This window comes from Etheostoma cragini, chromosome 7, assembly GCF_013103735.1.
Source record: "Etheostoma cragini isolate CJK2018 chromosome 7, CSU_Ecrag_1.0, whole genome shotgun sequence".
Lineage (NCBI taxonomy): Eukaryota > Metazoa > Chordata > Actinopteri > Perciformes > Percidae > Etheostoma > Etheostoma cragini.
Genome location: NC_048413.1, coordinates 9,893,693 through 9,917,488, shown reverse-complemented (window position 1 = coordinate 9,917,488; position 23,796 = coordinate 9,893,693). Strand labels below are relative to the sequence as shown.

The 23,796-nt window shown below is 42.2% G+C and overlaps 2 protein-coding genes across 4 annotated transcripts in view; one reads left to right on the top strand and one right to left on the bottom strand.

Moving 5' to 3' along the window:
• irf10 (interferon regulatory factor 10) overlaps positions 1-5,101 on the top strand; it is a 6,091-nt gene extending 990 nt beyond the window's left edge. Inside the window, exons 2-8 of one of the 2 annotated variants that reach the window (XM_034877146.1) lie at positions 813-1,008; positions 1,256-1,332; positions 2,237-2,291; positions 3,234-3,338; positions 3,424-3,810; positions 4,082-4,200; positions 4,843-5,101. In XM_034877146.1, coding sequence (XP_034733037.1) covers positions 813-1,008; positions 1,256-1,332; positions 2,237-2,291; positions 3,234-3,338; positions 3,424-3,810; positions 4,082-4,200; positions 4,843-4,947 — 1,044 coding nt within the window. In that variant the 3' untranslated portion in view covers positions 4,948-5,101. The remainder of the gene's footprint in view (positions 1-812; positions 1,009-1,255; positions 1,333-2,236; positions 2,292-3,233; positions 3,339-3,423; positions 3,811-4,081; positions 4,201-4,842) is intronic. The other variant, XM_034877147.1, reaches the window with a different exon arrangement.
• A 261-nt stretch (positions 5,102-5,362) lies between these two features.
• On the bottom strand, positions 5,363-22,891 carry zmp:0000000926 (ataxin-1-like). Of its 2 annotated transcripts, none has more exons than XM_034877144.1 (3): positions 22,389-22,891; positions 7,422-9,166; positions 5,363-7,154 (listed from the first exon to the last, which is right to left on the bottom strand). In XM_034877144.1, exons 2-3 carry the CDS (start codon positions 9,006-9,008, stop codon positions 6,690-6,692), a joined length of 2,052 nt encoding a protein of 683 aa, XP_034733035.1. In that variant the 5' UTR covers positions 9,009-9,166; positions 22,389-22,891; the 3' UTR covers positions 5,363-6,689. The 2 variants fall into 2 exon arrangements, with proteins under 2 accessions (XP_034733035.1, XP_034733036.1); XM_034877145.1 differs by lacking the exon at positions 22,389-22,891 and adding an exon at positions 11,953-12,207.
• Positions 22,892-23,796: the final 905 nt, after the last annotated feature.

Below are 23,796 nucleotides of genomic sequence, written 5' to 3'. Positions count from 1 at the left end.
ATGACTTTCATAATAAGAAGTTTTTGTTGTAAAAGTGTTTTTCTTTTCTCTTAATTCCTATTAGTTAGACGTTCTTCCTTGCAATGCTCTGTTTTAAGACTATGTTGCATAAGTGTTAGATAACGATTGAAAACACCAAAAACGTCAAAAGTAATTTGTCATTTACTAGACTGGAAAAAGTTCGTCACGTTTCTGTTTAAAGCATTAACATAGGATGTGACACAGAAGTATGGAAGCTATATGGGACTTGATTCAAATGACAATGGGCTTCCATAGAGAAGCGAATGAATGAAGCTAAATTTGGTCAAAACTTTTCGTTTATTCTGCGGTTTTCATTCACATAAGTTATTTTTATACAGTCAGTATTTTAAATGTCTATGAATTAATTTCATAATATATCATCAAGTAAATGTAAATAAGGTTGTTAGTCTCAAGAATGTATATCTCAATTGTCTAAGTCATCTTAGTCAGAAGAACTTATTAACAGTTGTTTTATAACACAAAAATGAGAGTGCTAGACTTCCCACTGATTGTTTACTGAACTTATCACTCATCTGAACAGACCTACTGTAGGCTATATATTCTTTTTATTAAATAACTAAAGAATTTCTTAAAGTGCACATTTAGTTTTGCTGCTTTCACAATGTTCTGGATGGATTTAGTTAAATATAATCAACAATAGAACAGCATTTATTTCAGGGATTCCTTCCCTTGTAAAGAAAACAAAACTAACCCTGAGTTTACCAGTAGTTCATGTTTGGAATTTGGCAATTATTTATGTATGCATGTAATATTTCAATCTCCATGTTCAGGCCTGGGCTGTCTACAAGGGCAAGTACAGGGAGGGGAGGGATAAAGCCGACCCCACCATGTGGAAGACCCGACTTCGCTGTGCACTCAACAAGAGCACAGACTTCCAGGAGGTCCCATGCCGCAACCAGCTGGACATCAGTGAGCCCTATAAGGTCTACCTTATCCACCGGGACAATGGGCCAACCAGGCCTGCAGGTAAAAGGGAACACAACTGCTCCTGTACTTTCATATTAGCTCACAGATTATATCTAAAATGTAAAAAAAGGTCAATATAAATGAACAAAACAAAGGAATTACATGTTGTATTTATATAATGAATTTTCCGTCATTCTCCCATCAGCTTTACACCCATGAAAAAAAAGTAGGTTTTGGATTAAATGTCTTATTTGGCTAATTTGGGATTATTTGCTGCATTTTTGTTCCCACTTGTCGCTCTCCTCAGACTCTTTCCAGACAAAGGACGAAGGGATCGTCCAGCCTGAGAGGTCTCCAAGGAGCCCCAGTTTTCTGGGAAAAAAGGTAAGTTAAATAACTAGAGAGAACAAGCTGCTGAGCAGTGGAAGCTTCGCTGACTTTGTGCTAAGAACACGGTATGAGGGAATCCGTTTCTTTTAAACAGTGCTCATTATTTATGTTTTTTCTTTGTTTTTGATCCTGTTTTATATCAGTGTGCATTAAACGTTTTAGAAACACAGTAGGAAATCAGGGATGAAAATCAGACTTTGATGGCTTACGTTTTGATTATCAAAAGAAATTAGAAATTGCCAGTGAAAAGGTTAGGGGAAGACCCTTATTCTCAGTATACACTGATCAAATTAGTTTGTTTTTTGTCTTTTTTGTCGTTCAAACTACCACTTTAAGTCACCAAAGATTCAGAAATTGTTTAACCCTATGTTTAGGGGGTAGATACAAAAAAAAGGGTATTGATATTTTGACGGGACAACATATGTTCCAGAACTTGATGACATTCCATTCACAATTGTGTTCCTTGTTAATTTTCTTTTAATTACGCACTACAGAAGCATCCTTTAGACCACAACAGAGGGATCAATAATATAAATCTGGCTACTACCCAAATACTTCCCCTCCTTGATCACATTAACTCAGGCTGCACCAGCCATTGAATACAATTTCAAACTGAGTCACAGATGTAGACAACACAACACAAAACAAACCTAACTTTACACAACAGTGTGTTCTTGCAGCAGTAAATGTTGACTGTAATCTAATCACACACACACACACACACACACACACACACACACACACACACACACACACACACACACAAATCCCTCAAAAGTCAATCACAATCTTAAACACATCAGGCAAAACATCTACAGCCAGATGTTACTGTCTCCAAGTAATTCAACACCCTGTTAAAACAATCTGTGCTCAACTAATTTTTTTCTTCTGTTTTTTTCTTCATTGTCAAAAGGAATCATTTGACGAAAGTAAAGAAGCAAAACCGGTGATTGGTAAGGGTTACACACAAACTCTTCTATAGAATGTTTTTGGATGATGCAAGGCAACGAATCAATCAACTCAAATCATAGAGTCATTTCTGCCCCGGTTAAAGTAACAATATTGGGATAGTGTTGCTTTGGCCCTGTATTTGGACCCCATTTGAGCAATCCGAATAGAGCCTGACCGCATTAGTCCACTTACCTCCTACGGGTTAGCGGTAACCACATGGGTTGCTAAAGGGGCCGAGGTCGGCTACAGGTGTGCTCCTCTAACTTATCCTCTAGTGCCACAATAAAGCTCCTAATTCTGGTTACGAGTGAAATCTCTCACCAACTATTTCATCAAAAGCCATGTCATTTGGTACACTCAAAGAGTCTCTAGCATGGCCGTAGTCTTAGTCTTGATGTTGTTGGGGGTTCTTTGTGAACCTTTTAGCTTAGTTGTATTTATTTATAGGTTTGGATACGGACGGATGAGTTCATAGGCTAGTTTAGTGCTCGCCTGCCATTATCTCACATGGGGGTTTAATCCCCGGCTGCTCTGCTTCTGGCTTCAAAATATTTGTGGGTTAGAATTTGACATGGGGACATACAGTAGTTAAGTCTTGCCATCCCAATTAAATATCCATAAAGGATCGCTACTTGTATTTGGCCTTGGCCCAATCATGAGTTTAAGTAAGTGTGGGCAGGGGCGTGGTACAAAACTCTGGGCCCTGTAGAAAAGCCTTTTCTACTGGCCCCTCCCCGCATCCACAGCTATTCATTCTAGCATCTTTTTGGGCCCTACTCACATGAGGGCCCTGGGTACATACATGGAGCCTAAATGGATCCAATGAACAAACATAGAGTAAATGGATCCCATCTGGTCTTTAGAAATAGGAATTTATATTTAAAAACAGAAATTGAATCATGACAATACATTACACATACAGTAATGTATTTTTTCTGCTTTAGATGATCTGATGAGGGAACACATGTATTGTGAGCTCACGGATAAAAAACCTCTAATTCAGAACCCCGCTCCTATAACCTTCCTCAGTCCCCCACTTAATATATCAGGTAAGCTTACGGGATTATGCACATTAAAAACAACATGTCACTGGCCTTTGCAGTGTTTGACCTGGAACAAATTTTGTGCATTCAGACTTCCGTATGCAGGTGGTGTTGCTTTACCAGGGCCAGAGGGTCACGAAAGTAGCCACCAGCAGCCCAGATGGGTGCTTCATCCTGCAGGGACGTGTCCCGTTGGGAAATGAACGGATCTACGGGCCTTGCACTGCCCAGCAGCTCTCCTTCCCCTCCCCAAGCTCTGTATCCCTTCCGTCATGCTTGGCTGAAGCGATGAACCGCCTTCTTTGTCATTTGGAGAGAGGTGTGCTACTATGGGTAGCCCCAGATGGGGTGTTCATCAAGCGGTTCTGCCAGGGCAGGGTGTACTGGAGCGGTCCTATGGCCCAACACACTGACCGGCCCAACAAGCTGGAGCGAGAAAAGACCTTCAAGCTGCTTGACATAGCCACATTTCTCAATGGTAAGGCAATTCATGCAGTAACTGACACAAAAAACGTTTCATACCAGTTATATATATATATATATATATATATATATATATATATATATATATATATACATATACATATATATATATAGTCATATAAAACTAACTGGAACATAACGGGATTTATTCAAAGAGAGACTGATTGTTTGGGATACTTCATTACTCTCAGTATTGTTCTATGCAAAGAGGCAATATGTCTGTGTGATCAAATCCAAATATTCCAATATAAAATGTGTGTGTACAGAGCTTCAGAGCTGTTTGCAGGGGAAGGGACACACACCTTCATATGAGATTGAGCTCTGCTTCGGAGAGGAGTATCCAGACCCCAACGTACCTAAAACCAGGAAGCTGATCATGGCGCAGGTGGGTGGAAATGGAGCACATAACTGATCACATTTTTTCTTTCTTTTTTACGTCATCTTCTTTGGCTTATAGAAGATGTCATATTTAAAAACAATTATTTACACGTTTATCTCAGAACAGAATGCTCATCCCATTAAAATTGTTGAGAATCCTACTGAGATAAAAATGTGTAAATTACATTTTTTTTAAACATGAGTCTCTCCATGGGGTACAGTTTCCTTTGTGAAATTATAATTACAGTTTTGTGGACTTAGCGCCCGAACATAACAGTGTGCGTGTTTTATGTAGATTCATATTAACCGAAAAGTTCTCCCTTCATTCTCTCTCATACCGGCATTTCATTTTGTATCTTTTGTTTTAACATTTCTACAGTATAAAGCGAGGGACAGGTTGTCAGTTTAATTTGCTGTCAAGGGTTTGATGCACCTTGTGCATTTTCTCAAATGCTAAACAACTTTGGGCCTGTGTGATTTTTTTATGACATGTTAAAAGGTATGTCGACTCTTGGATGTCCAAACAATCCAGGCAGAACCTTAAAATTCCTGTATGAATGCTTCCTGTCAGTGGGAGCGTAGCCGTAGTCTTTTCATGCACCAGTAGAGGTCCTCGTAATCATACTGACTGTACTACACTGTTGGCCAGGTGGTGCCCTTGTTTGCAGTGGAACTGATGCAGAGGTTCAACTTGGAAGAGATTCGGGAGAAGCGGCCAATTCTCACCTCCAACACAGAAGAAGAGAAGATGTAGGAGGACAGGGAATGTTACCCTGCACAAGGGTAGCTATGAACAATATACAAGTGGCTTACTGCTTTATTGCTTCCCTGTCATCATCATGAAAGAAATCCAGAGCAGAGCAAACAATACAGAGGTTATTCAGTGTGAACATGTATATATGATGAAGGTGGAGGAATGGAGGTGTTTCATTGTGTGGAAATATATTGATTTTTTAAAATTCTGTCCAACATGTAGCTTCACTGGTAGGAGTAATCAGCTTGTCAAAGCAAACCTCTTGATTAACGCAATCAAAAATGTTGCCAACACACTATTAATATAAAACATGTGCCAGTACTTTTTTGTTAACATCCTACTCAATCTGTATTAAATGATAATGTATGTGTATCGCACTTTACAACACACGCGGGGAATAAATTCACACCTTTAATTAAATCTATAAAGCTTTTTTTCCTTTATTTCTAGCGAACATCATATAACAGATTCACAATTTTTAAAAATATACATTTTTGTAGCTATGACATTTAAAAAGAAAAAAAGGTAAGGATTCTGTTTGAAAATAACATTTAAAAAAACAATAAAACAAACACAAAAAACTAAAGTGAGAGAGTGTGCTGAATCAGAGGAGATACCCGTATCTGAGTTTAAAATACTTTCATCATTTTCCCTGCCTTCAAACAAATACAGTACGTAAAAAATGAGATGGGAACAGAAGCGTACATAGGGGTGGAGGGTATTCACAAAGCATCATGTTCCAACGTGTTGTTAGCACCATATCTCTTATGCCATACTGCACTTTTGAATCTTTCCATCATTCAGTTTTTAATGGAAAAACACTATGAGTGTCGAGGCGAGGTGGCACAGACCTGTCTGTGTGGGTGGGATTGTCTGTTACGCAGTTTTCATTAGTGTTCTCCCTTTCTCAGAGATAATGTTAAGAACATATTGGAGGGTAATGCCTTGACGAACAATCAATTGTTTGAAAGGACTCCCAGTGATGAGAATAAAAAAGGCGAAGAGTTGCTCATACATTCACCTTGCCTGCCCAGGCCGACATGTAGACATCGGCTCAGAAGCAAGACAATTAAAAAAAACTAAAATGCATTGCGAAATTGACAGAGAGATTGCATTAAATCTGTTTAGCATATTTACTGAATATAACATCTGTAATGTAATATTTATAGTCAACTTTTGTTCATATATATCTGCACTTCTTCAATAGCGTTTACTTTCATAATACTGATTGAAAATCGAAAACCCTGCAGAAAACACTGTCAGTAAGTAGGTGCTTGGGACAACCATTACAAAAACAGAGTGAACACAGACAAGTGCTTGATTGTCTCACTAAATGTCTTGAGTGTGTCTGTAAGGAGTCATCCAGAGATCCTTCAGATGCTGCTCCTTTTAGGATTGTGCTGAGTAAGGTTGAGGGAAGGGAAGGGAAGGGAAGGGAAGGGAAAGGAAAGGAAAGGAGAGGAAAGGAAAGGAAAGGAAAGGAAAGGAATAAAGGGTGCATCAAGGGCCAGACTAGGTTGGACTAGATTAATATCTTGGGCAACAATGTGAACACCTGTAAATTGCGTTTTCTGTTGTTTTTATTCCTTCCCTGCAACCCTACCTTAAGGTCTCTCCAGTGTTTGTCTTGGTGGGTGCAACAGAGACAAGGAGGGTGTGTATGTGCTTGTGTATGTGTGTGCGTGTGTGTGTGTAATTATGCATGTATATATATATATATATATATATGCATTTCCAAGTTTCTACTGCCACTTCATTAGCTTGGAGCCATGAGGTAAATCCAGGAGGCTTTCAACAGTTCCCGTTGAGGGAAGGGTATCTGGGGCAGACCAACGCCGTTTGCGTAGACGCGGCTGCTCCTGAGCGGGAGGCTCTGTAGCCAGAGCACGTAAAGGGGCCGGTAGAGTAGGAGGTGGATGGTGAGGAAGAGGGGGGGGAGGAGGGGGAGGCGGCATCTCCTCCCTGTGCGAGCTACTGGGTTCTCCTGCAGCCCTGGAGGAGAGTTGCGAGCGATGGGCCCTGGAGCCAGTACGCGTGTGTGTCCGGTGGGTTTGGGTGGGAGTGGGGGTCAGAGCCAAGCAGACATCCCCCTCCATGAGCTGGCGGCAGGGCAGGCCATACAGCTGTGTGGTTCTCTCAGGGCAGCAAGAAGACCAGCCTCGGTCCTGCACAAAGAACGGATACTCCACCAAGACCTTCAGTAATTCCTACACAAAAAAACAACATTGTTACTGTATATACTCAACCAAGAGGTGTCTTCCGTCACTTTATATCACCACAATCTGACTTTGGTGTGCCTGAAAAACACGTGTAAGTAATTAAACTGATGTTTTTACCTGAAAACACAGAAAACCTAAACTGTGACTGATTTGCATTAACACTCATCTTGTCATGCAGTTGTTCATTCAATTATACTGGAATATGCAGTAATATCTGCATGTGAGCCCAAGCATATATCTAAAGAGAAAGCTGACCTGGGTGTTGCGGTCTGTGAGGTGGACCTGCAGGTGGCTGAAGCCCTGTGCACTGCTGGGGGAAATCAGCAGCACTGTGCAAGTGCTAAGGTGGAACTCTGGGGAGGTATCTGCGCTCCTCAGGAAGTCCTCGGTCCGCAGCTCCTCCACCCTCTTCAACCGCCCACTGGCCAACTCAATCAGAGAACCCTTGGTGAAGTGAGGTAGGAGCGCAGGGGGAGATGAGTAAAGGGCCGGGGCTGAGGTGTGAAGATGCGAAGGAGATAACTCTCTCCCTCTGTGTCTTTCTCTGTCCCGTCGTCTCTCGCGCTCACTGTCTCTTTCTTGGTCTTTGTCACGTTGTAGGTGCTTCTCTTTGTCTTTACCTTGCTCCCTGTCCCTTTGTAGTAGATTTTCTCTGTCTCTCTCTTGGTCTCTGTCCCGGTCTCTTTGTGACCTGTCATGGCTGTTAGGCAGACCCAGGGGTGAGCTCCTTTGATTGTGCTGCCTGGGTCCTGGCTCCCTGTGCAGGTTGTACAGCGCTGTTCCTGAGGGGCTGTAGAGTGGGTATGCTTGGACCTGAGGGCTGGGGTGGCACACTGATCCCAAGGAGTAGTAGATCTGGGCTTCAGCTGGTGTGACCCCTTGGGGGTCCAAAAGTCCCCCTCTACCTGCCCTGGGGACTGGTCCGAGGGGGTGGGGACTGGTGGAGAGTAGGCTGGTCTTAACCATTCCATGTGGATGTCTGTCCTGCAGTGAGGAATGTGGCTCAAGGCCCTCCTGAGCTTGAGAGTCTGACAAAAATGGCCCTCCAGAATGGACACGGGATGTTAGATCCTCCTGCTGTCTCCGTCCACCGTTGGTATGGGAGCTGTGTGGACTGATGTCCAGCCGGGTTCTGCTGCTATCATTCCCATATTCTCCTGCAAGCAGAGGCCTGGAGGTTGAGGCAGTCCTGCTGCCTGGCCCGTCCAGGCCGTTGAGTCTCTTACCCAAATATCTGTGTCTGGCTTCAACAAAGCTTGGCTGTTGAGGGTAGAGAGAGTGGTGGCTAAACAAATATGATGGGGAGAAGAGAGAGGAGCTGTTGTCCCGCCGGCCACTGTTAATGTAGGACCATATCTCCCTAGAATCGGCTGGGAAGGGAGTCTTGAAGGAAGAAGCGGAGGAGGAGGATGGGGAAGGTGGCAAGGAGAGGGGCCCATCCCCTCTAAGCCACCTGGACTGGTGGGACAGAGGCGAGGGGAGAGAATCATCTCTCCAGCCGGGGGACCCAGAGCCCATCCTCTCGCTGACCTGCCCTGGGAAAAGGGGGAGAGAGACAGAGGGAGAGTAGCTCAGGTGCCATGGTAGGGGCAGTGGTAGGCCTGGTGTTGGAGCAGGAAGGGGTGGAGGAGTATGTAGGAGATGGGGATTTGGGTTAATCAGAGCACGGTCCCTGTCACTAGCCTCTCTGCCTCCCTCCCCTCCCCCTGCACTGGACCGACTCCGGAGTGGCACCGGGGGTTTAAACTCGTCCAGGGGGTTGTGGTGCTCTGATGAGCCTTGCCGAGACTCCCTTTTCTTGGGAGGGAGGCACTCTTTGCCGCGATCGGGGCTGGGATTCATGGGTGGGCTCCAGCGGCACTGGGGGCCCCCTGTGTGTGGGTGTAGGCTAGGTCACATGGGCCTCACGGGAGAAAGAGGGGCGCAGACAGAGGGGAAGGCTGCGACACAGCATCCCTGTCAGATCACTGTTGATTGTTTTGTACTGGAGCGCCGCTCACCTGGAGAGAAGAGATAGGGTAGGCAAAAAGGAGGGAAAGAACAGAGATAGAAGAAAGAATGATTTAGTATGAACATGACTGTTCAGTTGTTGTTAAGACTTAGCTGTTGGTCTGTTCAGCTATACATGCAAACAATCATTCAGCTTCATCAGACAGATGGCGAGGAATCAGCCAGTAACTCGCATATACACTATTTTCAAAGGGTTAGAAACTCTTGGCTTTCTGATAGCTGTCGCTAATTAGTCATTACCTATGCATGCTGCGGTGGGACTGAAACTACCCAACTAACTTGTTTCATTCAAACACATTACTCCCACATGTGGACTAAAAATACATTTTGTAGCCAATGAAGTTCAGAGGCAGTGCAGTATGTGTGCATCGCTCACAGCAGGAGAGTTTTCATCTCTGACTCTGAGGGGATGATTGGAATATGTAGATGTGTTTTTGTACAACTTTCATGAACCACCCCCACGACACCCCCGGGTGTTCTCTGTATTCTATATGAGCTTACTACGAGAACCCCCTCCCCGTTCCTTCTCTTTCAGACACACACAGACAGCAACAGACACACAAATACTCCCTTAGGCGCCTGTACTAACTCCCCCAGTGATAGGCAAAGCTGGTCGCCACCCACCCAAAAGCTGACAGAAACACTGTTGATATTACCACCAGTTGTTGTGGATACAGGATATGTGTCTTTTCATATCACAGCAGGGGTGTGGGGAAATGTGAGTGAATGTGTGTGTGTGTGTGTGTGTGTGTGTTTTCTTTCTGGAAGAAATGTGTGAATGTGTTTATTTGTTTAGGTCTTTGTGTGCGTGTGTGTTTGTGTTTGAGTCCTCAAATGTGTCAGAGATTTTGCAGTCTTGTTTCATTCAGTGAGAAGTGCGGGGGAGCTCTACAAATTCTCCTCCAAACGTTTTAAATGAGCTCTTTTGAAGTGATGGTTACCGCTCTGCCAGCCCAGCTGTTCCCTCCTCCTCACCACCACTTCCACTACCACCATAGCTGCACCCACCGCCGCCACAACACCACTGCACCATGCTGCCTCTCAGCCCCGCACTCACCCGCAAGTCTGTCTCAACAGCCTACCAACTCCCTGCCGTCTCCCCATCCGCCACACTGTCACCATGGCAACTGTGTCCACACTTACACACACACACACATACACACACACACACACACACACACACACACTCACACATCCACTCGGTTAGAGAGGTTAGATGGGGATCCTCCATGGAGAGGCGGGTAAACTGTTGCTCATCAAGTGACTTGGTCCAAAAACAGAATAAGTGTTAGAGAAGAGCAAGCTGTTTGTGCATCTGAGTGAAAAAAAAATACTGAAAATTGTGTGGTGAGAGGAGAGGGATTTATTGTCCCAGACAATGCCAGGACGGGTGCGATGGAATAGAATGTGGGAAATGGTTATGATGGACTATTAGGTCAACACACATGTTGCTGTTATGATGTAAAATCTTGTCCAAGTCCAATTTACGCAACATATTTTTGAAAGACAGTATGACTTTCTGTGGGCCATAAACGCACATTGACCTCTTGGGTTCATAAAAATGACTATTCTTCGGATGAAATGGCTTTGGACTGCAGCAACATTTGGTAATGATTCCTGTCCTAACCCACATTTTCATGTATATTATATATCACTGTTTTTTCTAGAATTATCAGTTTTTCATCAATTTATTAAATGTGACAAGCAGTTTATATCCGAAAAGTAACACAGCATTAACATTTGCATAGTTACGCAATGTATTGATAAAAATAAATACATTTTTTAATTATTACAAATAAACTCTAGAAACTTTTGCCAAGTAATAAAAAAGAAAAGAAGCATCAACATTAACTCAAATTCCACAGGAAAAAGCTATCTCAAAACACAATTAGTTACACACAGTATTCAAAAGGTCTGAATTTGTCTAACTTCTCACTTCTTTTTTTTACCTTTCGCTGCACAATAACTTGTCCAGAATCCAGATTTCTTACAGTAGTTTCAATATTTGTCCTCAAATGACTCTGACACCCATGTCATTTCGACAGCCCTTATGAAATAAGGTTTCACAGTAGACCCAATATAAACTTGCCAAAAAAGTACAAGAAAACAAAACATGATTGTGCTTGTGGAGGTGTTTGCAGAGAAATGGATTCTAACAGAATACTCCTACACTGTGCAGACATTGCACACAGAACTGGAGTTTAGCTGGAGCTACTGTGCTGGTTGCATTTAAATATATAAAAACCGACAGATCACAGATATAATTATATAACACATTCCTACCATTATAATACTTTTTGCTTGCTATGCAAGCACATTACATGCTTGCAAGTAATTTACAATTTTCTTTTGCTTAAAACTGATTAAAAAATGAAAACCATTTTAAACAGTTAGTTTTTATGTTTTTGTATTAAAATGTAAAATGCTTACATTCTTCAACCTGCTCTAAATTAATTGTTAAATTTGACATATGTATTTGCACCGCTCCACCTTATCCCGCCTTTTCTCTACATGCATTTCTCAGGGAACTGTCTAACGCTCCTCTACACTCATGACTACAAACCTAAAAAAAACAGAACTGCAAAATATTAGTCTCTAGCTTTGTCTTTATTGCTAATATCAAATTAAACAACACCTGATAGTCCAGTAGTGCTAATTGCAAGAGACAAGTACTAAACAACAGCTAATTGAATCCAAAAGAGCAGTGAGAGAATGTGGGAGCAGGCAGACCGGTTGCATGGAGTTAATAGTTGCTGTGATGTGACGCGAGACTGACCTTAGTGCAGGCTGAGCCATTGTCCCAGTCTTGGCAGTCATTCATTTTCCAGTCCTCCCAGAGGGTCAACCCACTCCTGAGCTCCTCACTGTGCAACACTGCTCCTCCACAGCACTGCCACCAGTTACGACACCTGCAGATATCAGCAGCTACACACTGCCTCTGATCTCTGTGCGCATGAAAAAACACCAGCGAGTCCACCAAACTGAGGGAAAGAACTGAGAGCCTGCTATCCGTCTCAGTATCTGTTGTGTATGTGACTTTGTGTGTGTCAAGAGTGTGTGTTTGTGTGTGTGTGTGTGTGTGCTTATGTGTGCAAAGGGCTGAGGAAATGAGTAATATCTAGCAGTGAGAAACATGTCTGCTATGCAGAGCCACACAGGCAGACCAGTTGCTGCTGCCGCCCACTTGCTTTAATCACTGTGAGGGATACAAACATGCATACACACACATATCTGCACACACAAACGTACACACACAAACAGTCAAGGATGCAGCACAAACAGATTATATACTGGGCTGGATAAATTGACTGTATGCCGCCATGTTGTCTGTAGGTGTGATTTCCATTTAAGGTTAACTGGTTAAATGTATCTCTTAACATAAAAAAGTCATGAATGGATCAATTAATAAGCTAATCTATATTTCTGAAGAAATGTTGGCACATGAAAAGAGGAGAGGATGAAGGGGAGGGAGAGAGACAGTTGATGAGAGACAGGGAGGGACGTGGTGGAAGGCTCATCCCACACACACTCTCAGACTTTAGGCTTTTACTAATGCTGCTGACTCAAAACTAAAGCTCACATTCATCAAACACACACACACACACACACACACACACACACACACACACACATACACACAGACAATACACTTGTTCTGTAGTTTCCGTCTGAATTTGTGTCCTTTGTTCTCATCAAAGCACTTTCTGACAAACCTGTTGTTAAAAGAACTTTTGTGAATAAATTTGATTTGACTTCATATGCGTGAACACATATAAACACACACACACACACACACATACACACACACAACACAGGCTTATACGCAATGAGAACTGCAGGAGAGCTCTGAATGATTTGCCTCAGTGATTCAGTCAGTGAAGTGTGTTGGTATGGCTGGTATGGCTTATTAGGACTGAATTGGTGAAGCAGTGTAGCTCATTGACGGCAAGAAATCAGAAAAATGTCTGTATAGAAACCTTTTACAAAATAATAAACAAGCACAGGGTTGAAAATGCAACATTATGCAAATAACCCCGTCGGCTTCTAGTCAAGGAAACAAGGCCAAACCTCAGTTCAAACAAGCTTATGTTAATTACCAGCGCAGAAATGCAATAAAGGAACACAAAATGTAAATTGGAGCATACGGAGAAATAGGATTTAATGAAGCAATCAAATCATTATTGTTGGGGAGTTGTAAAAAGCAATCTTTATGTTCTCTATTTCACTGAGCAATTCAGGCAACCCAAAATACAGATTTGTATCCACAAATATTTTGGAAATAAAGGTTAACCTTGTGCTCAACTTCAATGGAGTGGAAAGGAAATCAGATTTGGATGTGTGTGCAGAGCCATAGGCTAGCAGGCCACATTGAAACATTCTGACAACGAGGTAACGATTGCAAAAAAAAAGTCTCCTCTGACATTTAGGAAATTACTTTTACTTTTCAAAGTAAATGCTGTTTGAAACCTATGTGCACTGAGGTTGTGTGGGCAGTAGCGCTGTCTGCTCTGGCATTTCTGTATTTGCTTGGGTTCACTTCAAGTATCACAATTAATAGAGTAAAGATACATTACATGTGTTCCTTTTATAAATTTTGGAGGATTTCGGAGCAAAGATTAAACAACATTGTGAGATTTAGGGTCACATTTTAATGTCAAATGGAAATGTAATATTCCGTCTTGTTAAAGGAAGGTAACAACAATGTCATATTTTGACTTTAAATAAACAAAATCATAAAGATGACAAAAAAAGAAATCTGATCATAATTGGATTAATTCATTTTCAATAAAAAATGATGAAAAGGCCAAGGAATCGCAGGATTCTTATATATAAAAATTAGATTTCAAACAGAAAACTGTTAATATTAGTGTTATTGGTATTTCTAAATATTTAAAAACCATAATAATTTATTTGAATATAAAGTTAGCAGCATTAAAAGTAAAGTTGCCACTATGAATGTGTCTATGAGTATATTACACATATAAACCCATTGCTCACACAGTAAGGTGTTACAGTAAGGTGTCACAGAAACGTCTTGTAATTTCCTCACTGGGGATCAATAAACAGTATGAATTTTAATTATGATTATAAATGATCTACTTCTACATTTGTAACCAAAATGAATACAACTCAAAATATAAAAAAGGTTAATAAATAGGAGGAAAAGCTAATGAAGCAAACCAAACAATGAATTCTATTGATACCTATGGCCTGTGAACAGCATTTAGTACTAAAACAAATATTTGTACCTAAATCATATTACTAGTAAGTGTTTGACATAAATTTAGACATTCAGTCATAGTGAAAGACGAGGAAATGGAGCAACAACGGGGATCATCAAAGGGTGTTTTATTACAATATCACGATGTAGAAATGACTGTTGTGCTCTACTTATGCATGCGTACTTTGATATTTAGCAGATTGAACACGCACACACACAGAGCGGGCAAACATCAACATGAAAAAACACACAGTGGAGTCACACTGCGCTGTCAATCATTCATGGCAACACAGACATTTGGCGCACTCCTTCTCCATCTCAAGCTTGCTGTTCCTGTCTGTCTCTCTCTGGCTTTACACTATTTAATCTGTCCATCATGCAGGCACGCAAACACACACACACACACACACACACACACACACACACACACACACACACACACACACACACACACACACACACACACACAGGGTCAGGCCTAGACAAGAAAGGTCAGATGAATCACACTCCACTCAACAAATCGTAGTAGTGGAAGATTCCCTCCCCCTCCTCTGCAGGTTCTTTTGGGCATGGAACATGTTTTACAGTCTTAGCTTCTGGGCCTTTTGGCATTTTAGTTTTTCTTCCTCATGCGTAGCCTCGTATGGGGTGTCTGATCACGTTTCAGGCTGAGTGGGGGATCTATGATGGACGTCTGAGGCAGCAGAAATTTGTTGCTGAATGTAACAGATCTGAACAGAGGGGAAAGTAGAGGAGAGTGGAGGGGAAGGGGGGTGTAGAGGACACAGCAGATAGATAGATAGATAGATACATAGATAGATAGATAGACAATTGAGATTCGTATGGATCGATATTTTTTATATTGATATATATTTATATATATATATATTTTTTTTTATATAAAAAATAATTATATATATTTATATATATTTTAATTATCCACCTCAATGTTGTCTGTTTACACCGTACTGCTGACAGCAACTACATCATATCCGTTTGCAGCTAAACAGACGGAATGCAGAAAATGCAGAAAATACATGTAATGTACTACGTTCCAAATTAAATAAATGTCAGACTGAATGAGTGACATGTGATGTGCATTTATTTTAGAAAACATTTAGTTGTAAGAAATGTCTCATGATATATTGTTTCGAGAAGTGCATTATTCAACTTTTGTTTTTGTTAAATACAAATTGAATCGGCACCCATGTATCGTGAAAGAATCAAATCGGGATGATAGATAGATAGATAGATGGATGGATGGATAGATAGATAGATATACAGATAGATAGATAGATAGATAGATAGATAGATAGATAGATAGATAGATAGATAGATAGATAGATAGATAGATAGATAGATAGATAGATAGATAGATAGATAGATAGATAGATAGATAAATAGATAGTGTCACGTTCCGTCCTTGTGTCAAGTTACTGTTTTGAGTAAGATTCACATTGTTGGATTTCCCATTGTCTGCTGGTTTGGTCACTGTTGCCGTAAGTTTATTAAGCTTGTTAAATAAACTTTTGCTTTTAATGTACCTGAGCTGTGTATTGTGGGTCCATCCTTTTGTGTGCGTGATAGATCGATAGATAGATGGATGGCGAGAGGTGGTGAGGGGAGGAGGCGAGTACTACTAGCCGTGTGTGGTGGCTTACTCCACAAGGAGCCGGGTTAAGCTGATAAAAGGACAGGGTGATAGCTTTATTGGGCAAAAGGCCAGGTCAGCCTTCAGGGCCCTGAATTTATTAATCAACAGGATGAGCCAGCAGCCAACAAGACTGAATTTTTGTGAAAATGTGCTCACTCATTAAAGACTTGCGCACTTCCCTAACACAAATTGATGAAAATATCTGTGTTTTGATGAAGAATAAGACCATCAGTGTGTGCCATCAGTCCAGTAAAAACAAACAGAATATACCGCCTTCTGAAAAGCAGAGTTGTAAACAAAGTATGCCAAACACTGAAAGGAAAGAGCTGATTGAATGAGAAACAGCATGAGTGAGGCAGACTAGAGAGTGACGCCGATAATGTATTGCTGGGTTAATCCCTGTGAATCCCAACTGGTACAGCCTTAGGAAGGCTTAGTATAGTTCTGGGAGGAAATCCCCCTGTGTAGTGGTACAGGCCATTAGCCCCTAGGGTATAAATAGGGCAGCTACGGCTCCTTAAGCTGGCTTTTACGCAATATCAGTTAAAAATATGACTTGACTAATTACATGCAGGTTAGCCAGTCAGCAGAAGCAAAAATTCCTCCACGATGTTCTCTTCTTCCTCTGACCATGGCAGACTCCTGCAGTGTTCGCCTGTCTCTCTGCTTCGGTGAATACAATCACACACTCACACTGCACATGCCGGTGTGCATGCATGGGTCAGCAGGGAACAGGTGGAACAGTTAACAGGTATTCTGCAAACGTTCTGGCTGACATTTTCTAACACGGGTGTTATTTTGTGGTCAATTATTGACATTTAAGTGTCTACTGATGGGAGTTTCATTTGTGAACTTTTCCACTGTCAACCCTCAACCCTCAACTCTCAACCTGATGCTATGCCTGCACTTACTACATTTGCAACCACAGAGAGATGACTTTGGTTTCAATTTGTTGGGATTACATGCATCACAAACTATAACAAAAACATGAAACAAACATTGCTATCGGTTAGGTGACAGTGATTCTTATGCAACTGGAGTGATGTCGCACAGTGCTGATGCACAGTCGTGCTTTTGCATTTCAAATCTTGCAGCCCACTTGTTTTTTTTTTCTAAATTAGTTTTCCAAGTTTTCCATTAGGTTTTTTTTACATACTCAGCTTCACCGGCTCACATGTGGCAGTCTCTCTGTCACTAGTTTGCCACATGAGTCGGCTACCTTGGAGCCCTTGATGCGAGTAGTACTCTCATGCTATGAGATCAGTAGCTTACAAGGAGGGGGGTTAAGGACAGAGGAGAGGGGAAAGAGAGAGACAAACGAAGAGACTCAGAGAGTGAAAGAAATCTTTAGAAACAGCTTGACAGAGAAATGACAAGAGTGAGTGTGAAAGAGGAGGGGGGTTACTTTTTATTCCAAAGATGTGTTGTTTTTGGCGCTGTCCCCTGGCGACTGACAGTCAAACTGTTTTTTTTGTTGGTTTGTTGTTAAGCAGCAAAATGTCAGCAAGCTGTAAGCAAACATCATGATGACTACTCCACTGAGAGAGCATGCCCAGGTCTCCTGTTAGAAGTACAAGTGCCATTCATTTTTAGAACGCCTGTCTAGACCGGCTTCATAGATACTGTCTGGAATACCTTTATCACTGCCGGTATTCAAGGCAACATTGATATACACTGCCATTATTGCTCTTGCTCTACAACCCCTCCCACACCAAATCTGCTGCCTAGCCACACACGGTCACAGCCATTTACTCAACACATGCCTCATGCTGTTTGTTATAGAGGGTGCTGAAAATTATACTGAAAAAGGATTGAGTGGGCTTAATGCTTGTTTTCAAAACGAAAATAGGGAGAGTCCCACTTGAGAGAGAACCTTTGTCACGCAGCTATTTGACGATCTCTGCTAATAATTACAAAAAAAGAAACCAAATTCAATTAGAGAACGATGTTTTGCTGAGTGATTTTAATGCTGCGAAGGATAAAAAAAGAAATGAATAGGGAAGCAAGGAAAGGGAAGGTAATACACAACTTGAGGACAGGCTTTCAGGACACTATTGATGCTATAGGCTACAGGATGTCTCAGATGTTACACTTTCTGTACAGTGATACCAAAACCGATACTTTGCAATATATTATGCCTGTGCACTTCTGTGAGCAGTTTTACTGATCTACCGGGCTTCCAGCAGGCAGAGAGGCAGGCCTGGCTGAAGAACTGTGGGTGTTAAATGGTGGGAGGCAGGGTTGAAAGGTTGTTGACCCCTATTGTAGATGAAGTGTGGAGGAGGAGGAGAACACACTGCTTGATCATACACAAGGGTTAGCGAGTCAGGGCCAAAGAAAACGATTGACAAAGAGTGAAGAAAAGACTCTGGTAACTGACAGAGTGCATCAAAATGTTTGCAATTGAACAAAAACGCCCATTCCCACACAGTATGTGGGTCTGAATGTAAATGCATCCTATGATATACCACTTCCCTCTTGTGGGACACCCACCCCGACAGGTGTGTCTGTCACCTTAAAGTAGTCTGGCACTGTGTCAACTGTATTCAAACACCTGCCTCTGTTTTGGATTATTCATCACACTCCTGGCTCCTCTGCTGAGCTCCCAAGCCAATTCTCATACCCTTCAACTGTGAGAGTGCTGATCTGAGAACAGTGGGCATGGAGGTCCCCTTGACTGATTCGAAAGTTCCCTAAACACAGAACTACTTCATGATCAGCATGTACCTTAGGATAGATTTGTGCAATGCCACTGAGTGGCTATACTGATTTCTTAATTACTTAAAGTAAGGCGTTCATTTTGGATGTAGTGCCCTATGTGCCTGTGTTGACACATTGCAGATATACGCATATTGCTTGATTAGTCAGTTCCCTTTTTAATGATTTAAAAAATTGCGTGAGCTGCACTTTTCATATACATCGATTAAAGGTCCAATGTGTGGGAATTTCTCGCATCTAGTGTTGTGAGATCATATATTGCAATCAACTTTTTCATGCCACACAAGTACGTAGTACAGCTACGATAGCCTTCGTCTTTTGTTCTTTTCACTGTCCTTTTTTCTTTTTCTGGGCGAAGAAGAAGACTCCTGTTCCTGAAATTGAGATTTTGAATACGTTTGGTCCTCCATGTTTCCTTCTTCAAACTTGCCAGGGCTGGGAAGCGACGACACCCATTAGCAGCATTACCAGCATTAGCAGCACCTGTGAGTTAATCATGTGACAGCGAAAACGCGAAAGGCAGAGCAGTATGTGCTGTATGTCCCTTACCGGCTAATGTGCAAGATGGTGATGAATATGGAGAGTCTAACCCTGTTTATGCAAATGGTAATGTAAAATTTCAAGCCAATAGGAATACTTGGAATTAATGGTGGTGGTAAATATTCATGAAAAAGGACTGTTTTAATAATGAACAACTAAACATATTACACACTGGACCTTTAGATGAAGTACAGTACGAGCTTACAGCACAGCTTTTAGAAATGTAGCTGAACAGCAAGAACAGGGGTTTGATTCCCTTGAGAGGATGACATGCAAGACATGCATGTTTTTCCTGGTATCTGAGCCTGAGGAACAGGGTGGTAAAGAAAATGAAAACACGAATAAGGTTATGTGGGGTTATATAGCCTCAAATACCTGCTAAAGTGCTGCACCCACAAACAGTTTCAATGGGTGAAAGGGTTGTTTTGGCAGAGCAGACACACATACAGCCCTAAAAATCACAGACACACACACAAATTCATAAAATCATGCAAATGTGTAGTGTCTGCCTGAATGTACACTTCCCTCTACGTTTTCCCTCTTTGTCTCTTTCACTTTCAGTCCCCCCAACCCACCCACTCTCTGTCTTTCTCTTTCACTCAACTGGCTGGCTGTTTGAGAGCACACACTCAACGTGGGTGAGAGTGCTAGAGTAGAGTATATGACTGTCAACACAAGGTGCATGGTGTGTGTGTGTGTGTGTGTCTGCCTGTCTGTGTGGTGCTGTAGGTGGAAAGGCACAGCAGGGCGTGAAGGAGCGCTGTGATAATGACAGGCATGTATTATATAACATGCAGATTGCATAAGGAGAAGATTATTTAAGGTCCAGATATTGAGGATGTATAAGTACTTTTTTACGTGGGTGTACAGCACAATGCACATACCTAAGTGCGAGGATGTGTGTTTGTGTAAAAATGTTTTAAAATGTGCCCATTTCTGTGTTTTCTTTCGAGGAGTGTGTGGGTGTACACTTAGTGTATTATGTGATTGTAAGAAGGGGGCATGAATGTTTTCAGATTTCTTTCATAGCTATCTGCATATCAAAACAAGTATGTGGGAATGTTGGCACATTTGTGTGCAGTGTGTATAAGGGTGTCTTTATTGCAAACTCCCACTCGTTATCACTTTTAGACTTCAGAGAGATCAACTTGAAAGGGGCTGAATCTCCTTGTCGGGCGCGGACCTCGTAACTTCCAGTTTTGATGATTTTCGTGTTCGAGCTAGCGTAGAAAAAACACATGCCCCTCTATGGGCTAAATAAGTTTTACCAATCTCAATCAGCCAATCAAGCATAGGGTTATGGTCTTATAGGATGTGTTGTGTGGAGTCATAGAAGTAAGGTAGAGCAAATAGTCTCCGTGTGCCACTACCTCCTCTGTGCGTGTCGCTCCATGCATGAGTGTGCCCCCTGTAAAAATAGACCTCTTAAAGGGCCAGCAGCCAATCAACCTTCTTCCACAAGAGGCCTGTTCTGCACTTCAGGGTGACAGTACTCTAAGAAACATGGGATGGAAGAACATGCAGTATTTCTCATTCATCCCACAGTTGTATTTCGGATTTCCACGAGACATAGAAAAAAATCCTACAATCAGTCTCTGTTTATCATCTTTATATCCTTTATGAGGACACTTCTCTGGTACATAGCCAGTCATAAAACACATCTACAGGTTCATAGTAGTGAGTCACTATAAAACACATATTAAACACAGGAGATCTGGATTTTTAAGCCACCTGACTACAGCTAGAGCCCCACCTTGGCAGAAACTCTCACTGATCCACCAGAGAGTCCTTGCTTGATAATGATGAATCCAACACCAGAAACAACAAGCAAAAATTGCTCCTTTGCATATGAGGCACACTTTTTTAATTGTGCACTCAAAACACGCATTTCTTGAAGCAATCTCTCAGTGACATAAGACTTCCTGTACACTCCAGCAGATTGTCCTTGTAAATGATATAAGTGAATTAAGTCAGCAGTGACAAATGTTGTCCATCTTGGTTGATAGACATCTATAGCTGAGAACTGTTTGAAGCTGTGAATGTTCCTATGTGCAGCATATGCGATATCACTTCAGCAGGACGAGTGTTGTAGCAGAAATAGACATACAGAAATAATAATTGTGCACCCTGGCGTAGTTTTTCTCCCTCAAGATTTGACGAGAAAGGAGGAGGGCTTTATGTGGAGTCGGTAACACAACCATGAACATATCTTTGTGTTCCCAACTGAGGGATACAGAAACAGGAACATTTAGTCCGTTAGAGCAATTGGTGCTGTAAAGTTGAATACTAAAAAATGAAAGGTCACATCGGAAGTTTTTTCAGTGCATGTCTTCTACTGTTAGATTACAGATGCCTGATGCACCCACACCTGCAAATCAGCTCTTTCCCAGACATCTGTACCTCCTATTTTCTATCTCCTCCCTCTCCCTCATTCAATCTCTTTCCAATTTTTCCCAAGCTCAACTAACCCCACCCTCACCAATTTCAGATTTGTCCCTCCCAGTTTAAGCGGGCTCCTCCAGGACCCCTGGCTATCTCTGGACCAGGGCTATTTAAGCCCACTGCTCTAATTCTGAAAGTCCTGGTCTGCAGTCATGGTGAGTGATGAACCTCCACCTTTCTAACTCTCTCTCTCTCTCTCTCTCTCTCCCTCTCTCTTTCTTTCTCTCTCTCTCTATCTCTCTCTCTCCGTCTGTATCTGTGTTTCACATACATCTAGTCTCTGGATCTGTCTGATTCTTGTTCACACTTACTCTGTTAAGCCCTTTCCCTCATACAAACCCCACACACAGGTGCTGGTCTACATGATACGTTCATTCATTCACACACACACACACACACAAACATATACATACACACACACACACACACACACACACACACTTCCCTATAATTATCCAGCTCAATCTCAGGATGACATGTACCTACAGAAACTCGTGACCTGTTACCTCAGAGCAGCATTCAAACACACACAGCATGTGTATCCCTTCATTCAAAGTTCCGTACACACCTGTGCTCAAGCTCTCCTACACACACACATACACACACACTCAGAAGAGGAAGCGGTGTGGTCACATACCTCGCCGGGTGCCTTTGCGTAGCAGAGAGTTTACTCATTGGATCGGGCAGCAGCAGGCATGTAGGAATATCCAGTTTTGAGACTGCGAGTCTCTACCTCCTTTCTACTGCTCAGCCTCCCCTCCCTTCATCCTATTCCTGCCTCTCCTCCTTCTCGCTCTCTAAACGCCTCTTTGCTCTCTCTCCCTCTATCTCCCCGTGAGTGTGCGCTCTTTCTCTCTCCCCAGCTTGCTTGATCTCTCCCTCCTCCTCTCTTCTCTTCACTCTAACTCACACACACCTTTTATCTCACCCTTACAACTTCAATCTACACACATCCCTCTGAGTAAGTCTCTCTGACACACAGTGACACTTGATAACTTTTTCTTTCCCCTACCTAATATGCTCTCTCTCTCTCTCTCTCTCTCTCTCTCTCTCTCCCTCTCTCTCCCTCTCCCTCTCTGGGAGTGTATAATTAGACAGAGCTCAGTGGTAATACAGTCAGGCTCATTGTGGGAGCCTTAGCATTGCTGCTCATGTCTGGCTGATAGCCCAGCAGCTTCACTCATTAACCTCCCTCGAGTTGCAGAAAGGACCAGCCCACGAATCGTGCTATTTGCTGCAACACCTCAGCCTCTTAGCCCTCCAGCCAATCGCAGCCCACAGGGATGATGGGAAATGTGTGCTTGCCAGGCACACAGTACAGTAGGTGAGCGTGACATAATCACTAAGTATTGACATGTTACAGCAGGTGAAGTGTAATACCTGCTTGTCACATCTGACACATCGAGTATTTTCAGCAAAATCATAAGGAGTCTATTCTTTTTTTAGCTTAATCATTTGGTCATGATATGCGTGCAGTGGCATCATGTGCTTTTTTTTCAAGCTGAAACCACAAAAGACCACTCACACATCTTATTGTGAAACCACTGTGATGTACGGGAATGTCCTGTGTGCATGTAGCAATCAGTCACATGCTTTTTTTTTACTGTACTGCACGCCCCAGTTCCCAACACACATGACCTGACGTAAACACCGGGAGGGATGCTTAAATAATTGTCATTACATTTTGAACAACTATGGCTTTCTATCAGATTCATTATTATTTTGTTTATTAGAGTTAAATCATATCCAACCTTGCATGCACTAACCTGCACTCTCATCTAAATTTTTTAACTCGCTGACAAATATTTACTTTGACGCCTTAAACTACAACTGGGCAACTACGACATCTTCTTCCCTTTGTCATCATGGGGAAAACATTTGACTCAGGTCCAGAGTTGGAAGTGTCAGGGGAGGACACATGAGCAGCTTGCAGGGCTGGGATCTCTTTACACTACAATGTCAAAGTGTGTTAGAATCCATGACCTACAGTTAAGTCATTGTATGACCCTTTTTTCATGGTCAATGTAACCTGGGAATCCTGGGTA